The sequence below is a fragment of the Filicampus tigris genome, chromosome 22 (genome assembly GCF_054856515.1).
Source record: "Filicampus tigris isolate MCC_2025a chromosome 22, RoL_Ftig_1.0, whole genome shotgun sequence".
NCBI classification, from domain to species: Eukaryota; Metazoa; Chordata; class Actinopteri; order Syngnathiformes; family Syngnathidae; genus Filicampus; species Filicampus tigris.
The window spans coordinates 6,892,094-6,904,419 of NC_141238.1; the positions used below are offsets into that span (position 1 = coordinate 6,892,094).

General features: G+C 43.0%; 1 protein-coding gene and 1 long non-coding RNA gene across 17 annotated transcripts in view; one reads left to right on the forward strand and one right to left on the reverse strand.

Moving 5' to 3' along the window:
- sox5 (SRY-box transcription factor 5) overlaps positions 1–2,865 on the forward strand; it is a 72,475-nt gene extending 69,610 nt beyond the window's left edge. For all 13 annotated transcript variants that reach the window (XM_086022956.1, XM_086022960.1, XM_086022957.1 and 10 more), the window contains one exon: positions 65–2,865. In XM_086022956.1, the coding sequence (XP_085879082.1) occupies positions 65–389 (325 nt within the window). In that variant the 3' untranslated portion in view covers positions 390–2,865. The remainder of the gene's footprint in view (positions 1–64) is intronic.
- The window catches only part of LOC147126728 (uncharacterized), a 175,703-nt gene that overhangs the window by 138,697 nt on the left and 24,680 nt on the right, over positions 1–12,326 (reverse strand). The gene's annotated exons all lie outside the window — the stretch shown is intronic.

A 12,326-nucleotide genomic window follows, 5' to 3' on the forward strand; every position in this document is an offset into this window, starting at 1 on the left:
GAAATTCTCCTGCGCTCGTGAAATGAGCACCGTACTGAAGTTGTCTTCCGTATGTGCGTTCCAGGCAGCAGAGTCAGCTGCCCCTGTCGTCGGCCGGCGTGGTCTACCCGGGCGCCCTCTCCATGGCGGGCATGCCGTCGCCCCAGATGCCCTCGGAGCACTCGAGCATGTCGAGCAGCCCCGAGCCCAACGCCAACCACCACCACCACCACCACCACCACCACCACCACTCCTCGTCCCACATGGGCGGCCTGAAGGGCGACGAGCCTCGCGTCAAGGAGGAGGAGCTGCGGCTGGACGACAGCAACGGCGACGTCTACGACGACTTCGACTACGAGGACGAGGAAGCCGACTACGCCAGCGACAACGAGAACCACATCGCCCAATAGGGGGAGCTCCATCAAATCGCCCTCTTGAACCCCCTTATTCCTGCCCCTGCGGACTCTTCGCAGAGCTCAAAGCCCCTCCCGTTAAAGTCCCGATACCAGCATCCGACCAATCAGCTGAAGCGAAGGACTGTCACCCACACTGACTGTTACACGATCCGGGAGGAAGACAAAGCCAGCCAGCTCGACACTTTGCCGAGGAAGCATCCAACAGGACCGTCGCTCCGGCGCGGGGAGGGGGGAAGCGACCTTTTAAACAGTTTGTACACAACATAAAGTCGCAAAACAGCGGACCTGTCACGGGCCAAAACAGATGACACTTTAAAGACGGCGGACCTTTTTTTTTTTTTTCCCTCGAGAGACACTTTTTAAAAGAGAGAAAAAAAAAAACTGCTTTTTTTTTTTTTTTTTTTTCCCTGTTCTCGGTTCTATAATATTCTCACTCAGGTACACGGTGCCAATAAGTGGCTTGTGAATGTGATTTGTTGTTTTTTTGTTTTGTTTTTTTTGTGCTAAGTTTGAAGAATAATAGGAAAATGAGACTTTTCTCCCCCCCCCCCGCCCCCTCGCCCACCCCCACACACACACAGTTTGTTGTGAAGCACCCGAAAGACACCGCGTTTATTTTCGACGAGAAAGAGACCTTATTCCCGGAGATTTGACGTTTTTTTTTTAAAACTCGCCGCCTTGCCGCCACGCAAGCAATGACAAGCGGGGGATTGGATTTTTTTTTTTTTTTTTTTTCTTTTTGTGCTTTATTTATAATTCTGTGGGTGGGGTCGACGACAACGAGCACTGTGTTTGCGAGACAATCCACCCGTTGTCATCTCGCGCCGTCCCTCCACGAGCTGAAGAGCAGTGCGACATAGCTTGAACCATGCAACCGTGTGTGTGTGTGTGTGTGTGTGTGTGTGTGTCTGTGTGTGTGTGTGTGGAGGGTTGGCCGCTTTTCTGTGCTGACAAAAAAAAAGAAAGGACAAGAAACTACGTAACTGCTGTTTATCGACTATGTCTCTCACACACACACACACACACACACACACACACACACAACTGTTATGTGTTTTCCCCCTGCTGACCTCAGCGGGCCGCCAGTCAGTGTTTCCGTTTTGTATTTGAATACTGTATTTTTATTATTTCTCTAAACTGCCTCTATTCTAATATTATTAACAATAATTATAAGGATGGTCAGCTATGTTTAGTAAGTTATGTACAGTATAATTTATTTTTCTTCTCTATATCGGGTTTCTATGACATTATTTTAGCCTGTAGGTATTAGATGCAAATGACCTCCCTTCTCGCCCCTTTTTTTGTTTTTGTTTTATTACCTTTTGAGTTTTTCCGACGTTTCGTATTAACAAGCTGAAGACTTGACCCGTCGGAAATGTCGAAAAGCACTCAGACTCTCTAGTCAGAGAAAAGAAGAACGTGATATTTTTTATTATTATAATTATTATTATTAAGTTTATTTGCAATGCTTATTCTAAATGTATAATGTGAAGATTTTTTTTTTTTTTTTTTTTTCCCCCCCAAGCCCCAATGCTCACTAGGTCGGCCGGATACGCAGTGGAACATCATTGGCTGGAATCCACATACACACGCACACACACTTAAGAGATTATTCATGACAACCAAACAAGTCCTATGCTGTCTATTTTTTTTTTTTTTTTTTTTACATTTAGATGAAATCCTGTACATATTTTTCTTTTTTTTTTTTTTTGTGATAGTGGTTTGTTTTAATCATAGGAAAGCAGTGTTTACCCCACCAATGGTGTTCCGCTGTGTGCGTACGTTTTTTTTTTTTTTTTTTTTTTTTGGATAGATTTTTTTGAGCTCCACATAGCCATGACTTCTCATGACTTGACTTTGCTGTACAGCCAGCCCTGTTATCACGCCAAGATGCTGGAGAAAGGAGGCGGGGAAAGAGGGGCGGGGGCGGGGGGGGGGCATTAAGGACGTCAATCATCCCTGCTGGCAAGGTCGGGCCCCCCCCCTCCCCGTACCGAGACAATGATGAAAGCGATCGTATTATTTAAGACAATCAAAGTCATGAGTGGAGCTCAAAATAAAGTCTGAATTTAAACAACAACAAAAACAAAATATCTGACCATCTCAACTTGAAAAATCAAGAAAGATAATTATGTAAATATAACATAGAGTTATAGATTTATATTTTGTTCATAACACAGTGTAATATAAGTTGTAAATTGTTTTTTTTTTGTTTTTTTTGCTCTCCTCTCTCTTCCTCTGTCTCTTTTATTGATGTTTATCCATGCCACAGGAGTCAAAGTACTCTCTCTCACACACACACACACACACACAAAAAATGAATAAAATTATTGAAGAAACAACGAAAAATTGAGGGGAAAAAAAAAAAAAAAAAGAGAAAAAAAAAGCCGTGGACTACCACCACCATCTGTTCTAAGTTCACTTTTTTTCAGTATTACTGCCAGACAAGGCTCTAATAAAGACAGCAATGTGTTCGGTAAAACTTGTGTGTTGGTCTTCATCGCTTCGCCTCGACTTTATGATTCGGACACTGGTCGTTTACGCCGGTGGGCCAGCCAGGACATATTTTGGGTTAAGCGTCCCATGAGTGGCAAAAAAACGTAACGTTTTATATTTACTGGCTTGGCTCATAAGGAATGCATTCCAAATGATAATAATAAAGCGTCACTGTCAAGCACGAATGTCCAAATATGGTCAATTTGGGCATTTTTTTTTTTTCACAAAAAGTTCCTATTGGTCTCTTTAACTAATTTAAAGCATTCAAAATACAACAAACTTACTTGGACACTTGAAATGTCCGAGAAGCGTGATTCAAAAAACCTCCTCATGAAAGCCTGGATGTTTTTTTTGTTGTTTTTTTAGCGAGTGAAAATAGTCACGTTAGATATGTTTGAGTATGTCTGTTTTGTTAAAAATGGATCGCTATAAGCCACAAAGGTATGTCGTTTGCTTCCGTTATTACTAAGCGTTTTTACTTATTGCATCACTCATGGCTCCAAGACCTTTGAAAAAGACTTTGGGGAGCTGATATAACCAAAACCATGTTTTTGTAAAGTATTAAAGGCTTTTTTTTTGTCCGTTTGCGATGATCTTACCTCTTTAATCAACGACAGCGTAATAAATCAGGATTTTTTTTTTTTTTTTTTTGAACATGATTTGCGATTTTGGATAACGTCAGTGTAAAACTTTGGAAGCAATTTCAGTCCAGCGCTTTTTGAATATGATGTCACAATCTTGGCACACCGTCGGGCGGCGATTGTCAGATCTCCAGAAATGCTGTCATTTGCGGGGGCTCTGAAAATGACTTCACTTCATTCTGCAGTTTCGGTCATCACTAAACGGCAACAATTCAATCATGAGCGTAGCACATTGGTGGCGGCGCGAGCCCCGTCAAGACCAGTTAGCAACCCGATAACCTAATTAAACCCAAGGCGAGGAAAGGCAAGAGAGCATCCTATATGTAAAAAAAAAAAAAAAAAATGTAAAGGCCAATCTTTAATTGATGCTCCCACTTTCCACGGGTTGAAAGACACACAACCCCACTCAGCGCGCTCGTGAAAATCATGTCCTCCTCGTCTACGTCCATATGCTCGCCAATCAACTCCCACCGCCCAAAAAAAAAAAAAAAAAACACTTTGTGCATAAAGCACAGTTGAAAGCACTCAGAGGGAGATGATTTTTGCTCATTACCATAGCCTCACACACACACACACACACACATATATACAAATGCCCTTTTTATGCAATAACGAGGGGTACAGATCGGCAACTCCTCCAGTAAGTGAAGGACTTAGTTGTTCTCTGGGCGTGATGAATTTTTCAGAGGCAGCCCGGAGGTAAAAACCTGAGAAAAAGGTTTATGTGTGAATAGTTGAGAAGCAAGCGAGGGGATTCACATCTCTTTTTTTTTTTTTTCCCCCCCCTCTTTATTGTCAGCTGTACACAAAGTACTCAAAGATTAAATCTCATACGCACAGCCCAAGGTGCACCGTAGGAGTTAGCTCGGCTTAAAGCGCAATTATCCACTCGGCTATTTCCATCACAATGGTGGAAACAAAGCGGCAAAACTATTACAGTGGGCATATATTTGCATTTGCATTGATTTTTAACTTTTTCTCCTGGATTTCTTGGTGGGGGAGAAAAAAAAATGGAAAGGACGCTTTTGGGTAGTTTGTGAGACAAAACTGGGGGTGTTTGGGGAGGGCAACAAAAAAAAAAAAAAAAAATGGAGTGAAAACGATGTCACATTAATGATTTAAAGTCGGTAATAGGATGTGCTGTGACGCTGAGCCGCCAGCTAAGCGGAGTTTAAGGCTGCGGCGTTAATGTATTCATGAGGAGGAGGGATTACGGCGAGTGACGAGAAGAGAGGAGAGCGAGCCAAAAGGCCTCGTCCACGGCGTACGTCGCTCGACGCTTTTACGCTCCATTGCAGCCAAACTCCGATTAACAGGTCAAATTTCGTAGAGATAGACCGATATGTTTTTTTTTCAGGGCCGATGCTGATACCGATTATTAGTAGTCGAGAGCGCCGATAATCGATATTTGGAACCGATATACATTTTCAGTAAAAAGGAAAATCGTTCATTGAACAATATGTCAGGTTTACATATTGTTGATTTTTTTTTAAATGACTATTACAAGAATTTTTTGACAATATACATCTCTGTTATAAAGTTCAGGGAGCATCCAGGGTTGTCAGCATGTCTTAAAAACAGTATTCGCCGAAAAAAGCCAAATATCGGTGCTGATAATCTGTCTGGCCGATAATCGGCCTATCCCTAAAATTTAATTTTCGTAGTGAATCCGTTCCAGAAAGTCGACAACCAAATGGTACGAAATCGAAAATTGCTGATGGTGAGAAGCAGACGATTTTGCTATGAAAGCAAAAACACGCCCAAGAGTAGGATCTGACCAATATGAATTATTGGTAGGATAACATTCCGATAACAGATTAATCGGCCGATCAATGACAAAATATATAATGACTAATAATCTGCCATTTTTGTTGGAAATAATGGTCAAGAATGAACAGCATGTACTGTTTCATGAGAAAGTCATTTATCGAGGTTTAATTGACAAAACTGCGGCCCATTATAATTATTTTGAAAAAGGCTAATGCTGACCGATAATATCTGTCAAAATTGGACATTTAGCGTCTCAGGATATCCACTAGAGGCACTACATGAAACACTTTGCATGATTTATTGCGGTAGCTGTCTTGTTTTTTAGTGGGCTGGAAACACACTGCATTATTTTGACGGGTATTTTATCATGTAACAATAAAAAGGATAGCACACCACGATAGTAAACATTGATTTATGAATACCTTAATGACAACGGCACTCTATTATATCCATAAATGTTGATGCCACTTTTGGATTGGATCTTGTTAAATGGTGCCTAATGTTATTTTTCCACTTTGAAAGGTGACCAACCAAGGGCGTAGTCCGCTTTTTGTCTCAAGTCAGCTTGAACAGGCTCCAGGGAAGAAAAAAAAAAAAAAAAAAAATTACAAATCATAAGCATGTTAAGCCACGTTTTTTTTTTTTTCTTCCTCCCTTTTCTTGCTTGATCAGCCATCATGACACTGCGCCGCGTCGTTAAAATGGCGCGACACGTCCGTACACATCTCGTAAAGAAAAACGATTCCGTTGAAGTAGCTAAGCTGCAAAAACATCCGTCGGTGCTCATCTGAAGAGGAAGGCCGTTAATATTGGGTGAATGATGCAATAAGAGTCCATAAAATGGTCTGGTATCAGAAAACACAAGCACTCAAGCCATAAAAACCGAAGCAACGTGACGCCGCAGTGCGGAATAAAATAAAAATAGGTTGTACTGTATGTTAACCCTTACATTTGACAACAATAAAAATTTTTTTTTAAAAACTCTAACGACCCAATTTGTATTTTGACACACGGCCATTCAGTTACTTAGCATGTTTGCATGTCACGATATCACGCGCCGACAAGCACGGGACTCAACTGGAGGGGCCTTTCAAATGAGAGACAAAACGGTCGAACGTGAGCAAGCAGATATTAGGTGTCAGCGAGCGGCGGCGTTTTGAGCGACGGCCTAATGTGACGAGAGCGGCGGCATGTGAGGGACAGGCGTGGCGCGCGACGTAGCAGCGAGGCCCGCGGGGGCTGATCCCAAATCAGGAGCCAAGAAGCTGGCTCGGTATACCCCCCCCCCCCCCCCCGCCCCACTCCCCCGTCAAAGCCCCGCGTCTCTGCGACGTCACTCTCGCTGCCGTTGGCTGGCCTACTTTTGCCCTGGTCTCCCTGTCCATCAAATGACATTTTATGTGCATTTAGTTATGCGTACGTGAGCCTTACTCCCTGTTAAATAACATTCACGCCCAATGGATTTTTTTTATTTTATTTTATTTTATTTTTTTTAAATCAGCCCCTGGAGACAGTTTCACTTTGCAACACAAAATTTGGTATACGTGCCTATCATGTGTGGATGCACAAAAAAAGCCTCAAGGACCCTTGCCTGAAAAAAACACAGCAAGTCTGTTATTTGGGTTCGAAGCAGGACTTTTTTAGGGTTGTTTTGGTTCATTCGAAGGGTCCGTCAAAGAAAATTCGACCACCGAAGCCAGTTTTACTTTGAGTATCTGCATAAATGTTGGTAGACATGTCTATAATGAGTAGACCCACCAAAAAAAAAATCCTTAAGGACCCATGTCTAAAAAGACACAGAAATTCAGCCATTTTGGCTTCGTTTTGGCTATTTTCAGAGCTCCTTAAAACAAAATTCCGCCTCAAATGCCAGTTTAACTTCACAAAATAAAACGTGTCAGACATGTCTATCATAAGTATACCCACAAAAAAAATCTGTGTCAAAAAAGACGCACAAGTCAGCCATTTTTGTTCAAAGCCGCCATTTTGGGCTATTTTGAGGGGTCTGTCAAGTGAAATCAGTTTCACTTAACAAGATAAAAATTTGGTCGGCACGTCTGTCATGAGTAGACCCACAAAAAAAGCTTCAAGAACCCATGTCTAAAGAGGCATAGTGAATCAGACATTTTGGGTTGAGGGAGCAAGTTCAGTTTCACTCTAACCATTTCCAGGTTTGCTAGAAAGAAAACTCAGCCCACAAAATCAGTTTCTCTTGTCAATATAAAAGTTACTAAGCTTGTCTATCGTGTGCAGACCGACAAAAAAAGTCTCCCGACCAATGTATAAAAAGATGCAAAAAGTCCGCTTTTTTTGGTTGAAGCAGCCATTTTAGCGCCCTTTTGGCTATTTGGGGTCCTTCAAAGTAAACGAAGCCCCCAAAGTTAGTTTGACTCCAAAGTTGGTAGGCAAGTCAACGATGAGTAGACCCCCCCCCCAAAAAAAATTCTCATGGACCAGAGCGCCTGAGAAGTGGCGCACCTGTTTTATGCTCATTTTACAGGAAATCCTTCAAAGACGAACTTGACAGAGCTCTTGTCCGATTGCTAGCAAATTTGCACCACCTGTACCAGACAGATGGGCGACGCGGAATTGAGGAAACGTTTTCCCTCACTGCGCGTGGGCGTGGAGCATCGTGGCAAAGTTTGACGACTCGCCGCCGAAACACAACTCCTAGCTCCTTTTCAAAGAGTGCGATGAAAGTCCCTCTCGCGAGTACGCAGAACATTTAAACGTGACTTTTGATGGATGTGATGAGAGGCGGCGAGAGTGCAGGCGCACTTCACAAGTAACCGAGGAAGCACTGAGACAGAAAACGCTGACGTAAGACGATGAGGGGAAGCGGTCGGATGGATCGTCAGCTGTCGGCGTGTAGGTGGACCCGCGGGCAGAACTTTTCACGGCAGACTTGAAAACATGTTGTTCGCTGTGCGCAGCCCGTGGGCGCTTTTCACGTCATACCCCATGAAATGTATTTCATTTTTGCCGGCGACATACACACAGGGGGACGGGGAAAAAAAAAAAATAAATAAATAAATAAATAAATAAAAATGTTATTCTCTGTCCCCATCAACACCCTAATGCACACATGCAAATATTATGCTAATGCTATGTTAATTGGCGGCGTAGCTGCAAAGCAGCCCTGCTGTTCAAATGACTGGTGAGAAAATAGGTGGGGTCAGTCGCAAGCTGTAAAAGCAGCTCCAAACACAAATAAACAAAACCCTCGGGGATTAGCGGAACAAGGGCCAGTGATAAACGGATGAGCGCAGGGGGACAGGGAATACAAGGGGCTGCCGACGGGGCGGGGGGACAAGGGAATCGGCTCAGGGATACGGAAACATGAAGAGGCAGAGGGACAAGGAGTACGCGCGGGGGAGATGGGCGAGGACGCGCTAAGAGGGATTAAAAGGGGACATGGGACGACATGAGAAACGGGCCAGAGGTAAAACAAATAGAAAAGCATGCGAGAGGAGTTAGAGCAGGAAGTAAATAAAAGGATGGAGACGTAACAAATGCAAATATGGGGGCAGGATTAGCGAGGGCGGGGAAAAAAAAAAAAAAGGCTGGAGATGAAACTACATCAGAAATTGGTGGGCACAGGCAGAAGAAAGTAAACAGGATTGGACATTCGCATTATGCACAAAAGTGGGAGAAAATCATACACAAGTTCATACTATTCATTATGAATTCAGAAATTGGCACATTGTCGATTGCAGTGCATTGAGGTTTTTGGAAATAAGACAAAGGTTTTGCTGCCAGCACTACTTTGTGCTTTAGTGCAAAAAAAAAAAAATGCTGACAATTTAGTGGGGGAAATGTGCTAAATCTTGACTAAAACTATTTTTCACAGAATAGATCATTGAAGCCCAACAAATGATAATTTCATACAACTCCAAGTGCATTGCTTCTTTTGCATAAAATCCTACAAAATTTTACATAGCGAACAGTTTGTACATTTTTCTGTAGTTTCCCTTTCCTAATTTACAATATGGCAAAACTGCTGGCTTTTTTCTGTAAGAAATAATACGAATTTAATGAGATAAATATTTTAAGTGCATGAACAAATGTTCCCAAAAAAAAAAAATCTACTAATCACAGTGCATTCCTTTTTGTATAAAATCCTAAATTAAAAAAAACAAACAGTTTCAAAACATTTCTATTGTTTTTTTCTGACCTCACCTCTTCCTGGTTTAGCACAAAAATGGAATGGAAAATCACACAAAATTCTGCAATGTCTCCGTTTCAATTTGATTCGCAACTTAGAGCACAGGAACGAAACAGGCCAACTATTATTTCAGTCAACTTTCTGCAAGAAATCCGACAAAATCCTCCAAAGACCAACCTTTACCGACTTTTTCGACTAAAATCTGCCATTACAATGCTGGCTCGCACATGTAGGAGTTCTCTCCCCAAAGGCTTGCTAAAATGCTCAACTTCCTGGTATGCTGCTGCAAAGGTCATCGAGGACCCAAATATAAGTGGAAGTAAGTACTCGGGGGGGATTCTTGATCCTACCAGGGCGGACTCTCCCGACAGCCCGTGTCGCAAGACATAATTGTTTGGAGTATTGAGAGTTGTGAAACATTATAGTGGGCTAAATAAATAAGGCACCCGGTGGGTTTTCTTATGAATCTGTCGGGGGGGGGGGGTGGGGGGGGTGGGGAAGGGGTTGCATGCATGCTCGGGGCCTGGAGCGCTTCTGCTCGTGTGTTGTAATGTGCGAGAGCTCGGCGGGCCCTGGCAGGAGCCTCGCTATTTGGAAGCCGTCGGTGCCCGTTGCATGCCAAGCAGCCACAAGAGCCCCCCATCAGCCACCCCCGCCCCCCCCCCACACACACACACACCACCCGCGCTCCTCAAAAACAACCCCCGCTGGAGCCCCCGGGAGCTGCCAGCTTCTCAGACAGCCCACCGCTGACCCCTCCAGGCCAGGAAACTGTCGTCCGGCCAAGGAAAGCGACAAGTCCGCCGGGCCTTTTTCCCTCCCCCGGCTAAGTCTCGGAGATTGTCTCCTCGTTGGCCCTTGGAAAGACAGACCGAGGGGGCTTGCAATTTTAATTCCATCGCCTCGGTCGCTTCACTTCGCTCCAAGATTTAAAAGCCCGTTTATTTGTCTCTTAGCTTTGGATGCTTCTTCGCCGCCACAAAGAATTCGCCCGCACGCGCCGCACGGGTGCCAAAAGCCACAGCTGACAGCCATGTGTCCTGACAGTTGACTTTGAATCCCACTTGAGACCAACTTGCTTTGTTTTGCGCATTATTTTTTGTTTTTCCGAGACGAGGGCGGACAGAAAAAACTTGTCAGCACGCATTTGTAACCACATTTTGCACCAGCTGGCTCCGTCGTCCTCCCTCCCCCGGGCTGGAATTGTTAGCACTTTTGGCAGTTGGGACAAATCCAGGACAATCCAGCTGGAAACAGGTCAATCCAGAATTGGAGAACATTCCAACCCCCCCCCTCCATTAAATTTCAAATAATCCATGAACAAAATGCCGAATCAATGACAAAATTTAACAGTAGATGTCCAAAATAGAATTTAAAAAAACAAATAACTACCGAGTACTGCCTAGCAAACACGCGACACTCACACGTCATCAAAAGGAAGATAAAGACAAGTGATCTTCTGACCACCGGTGGACTTCAGGTAAATCCAATCTTCTATTTTTCATTTTATTTTACTCATAAGATTAAAATAGCCAATTTGATTATAAAGTTTATTCATGGCCAGTTAGCACAGCAGCTAACACAGCTAGCATGTACACTTGAGCAAAAACTAACATTAGCATTGATTTGCAATAGAAATAGACCGATGTGCTTTTTTCAGGGCCGATACCGACGCCGATTATTAGTAGTCAAGGAGGCCGATAACCATTATTTGGAGCCGATATTCATTTTCAGTAAAAAGGAAAATATTGGCATCGAAATCTAAAGAAAAATTCACTCTTATCTTTGTTGCAACGTCTTTAACGTCATTGTTTATTGAACAATGTTTCAGCTCCATGTAGTTTTCTACAGGAAATGACAATTTCAAAATGACAGAAATATTAAGCCTTCACATATCTTTGTTTTGATTTCCACAGTTCTAAATTGATTTATTATCGGCCAGCAGATTTTTAAAAAAGGCCGATGCCAATATTCGTCAAAATATCGGTGCCGATAATCTGCCCGGTTGATAATCGTTCCATCCCTAATTTGCAACCCAGGTGCCTGGGTATAAGTGTAGCGTTGATGGTTGAACTGGATAAATGAAATGAGACGATAGTTTAAGACCTGTTTTTCTTGAAAGCGTGACAAAACAATTCTGAAATAAAATGGTCAATTTTTCCCAAAATGTTGGTGCCCTCCAATTCTGGAATGACCCATAAACGACGGCAAGGCTACGAAAAAGACGGGAAGTATCATGATGGCGAGGGATTGCGGGTTTAAGGCTGAACTTGGAACAGCTGCTGCACTGTATCGTGAGGGTAAGAAGGATTTCCTGGATGGAGGTGTCCTAATGGCGTTAATGTCAGTTCGCAGACGACCCATTAGCGCCCCCGTTCACCAACCCCGCCAAGGCCGCTAGTCTGCATGTAGCGGATCTAGCTAGGATTTATTCTGATATTCTCGGGGATTACACTCTTAGTGAGCTGTGTATTAGGAGTAGATTTGGGTTCATAACTCCTGAAGATAAATCAGGAGGGGGGGGGGGGGACGGTCAAGTGATTGTTTAAACCACAGCCATGCGTAAAATTCGGGACAATAAAATCCTCAATGTTGTTCAAAGGCAGGCAAATTATTGGCAAAACCTTGATTTAAAAAAAATGGAAGCTTTTGGATTTTTTACCAACTCTCCGTTGTTTGCAATTTTCCATAAAAGAGGATTGATTGCAGAATAATAGACAATTAAAGTGAATAGTGCAGGAAAAAGAAATAGAGAAATACATTAGAACCTCTTACGGTGAACACGATAGCCCAAAACTTGCATCATGACAATTGTTGCCAGTTCTGCAATTTTAGGAGTCCTTGAAAAAAAAAAAAAAA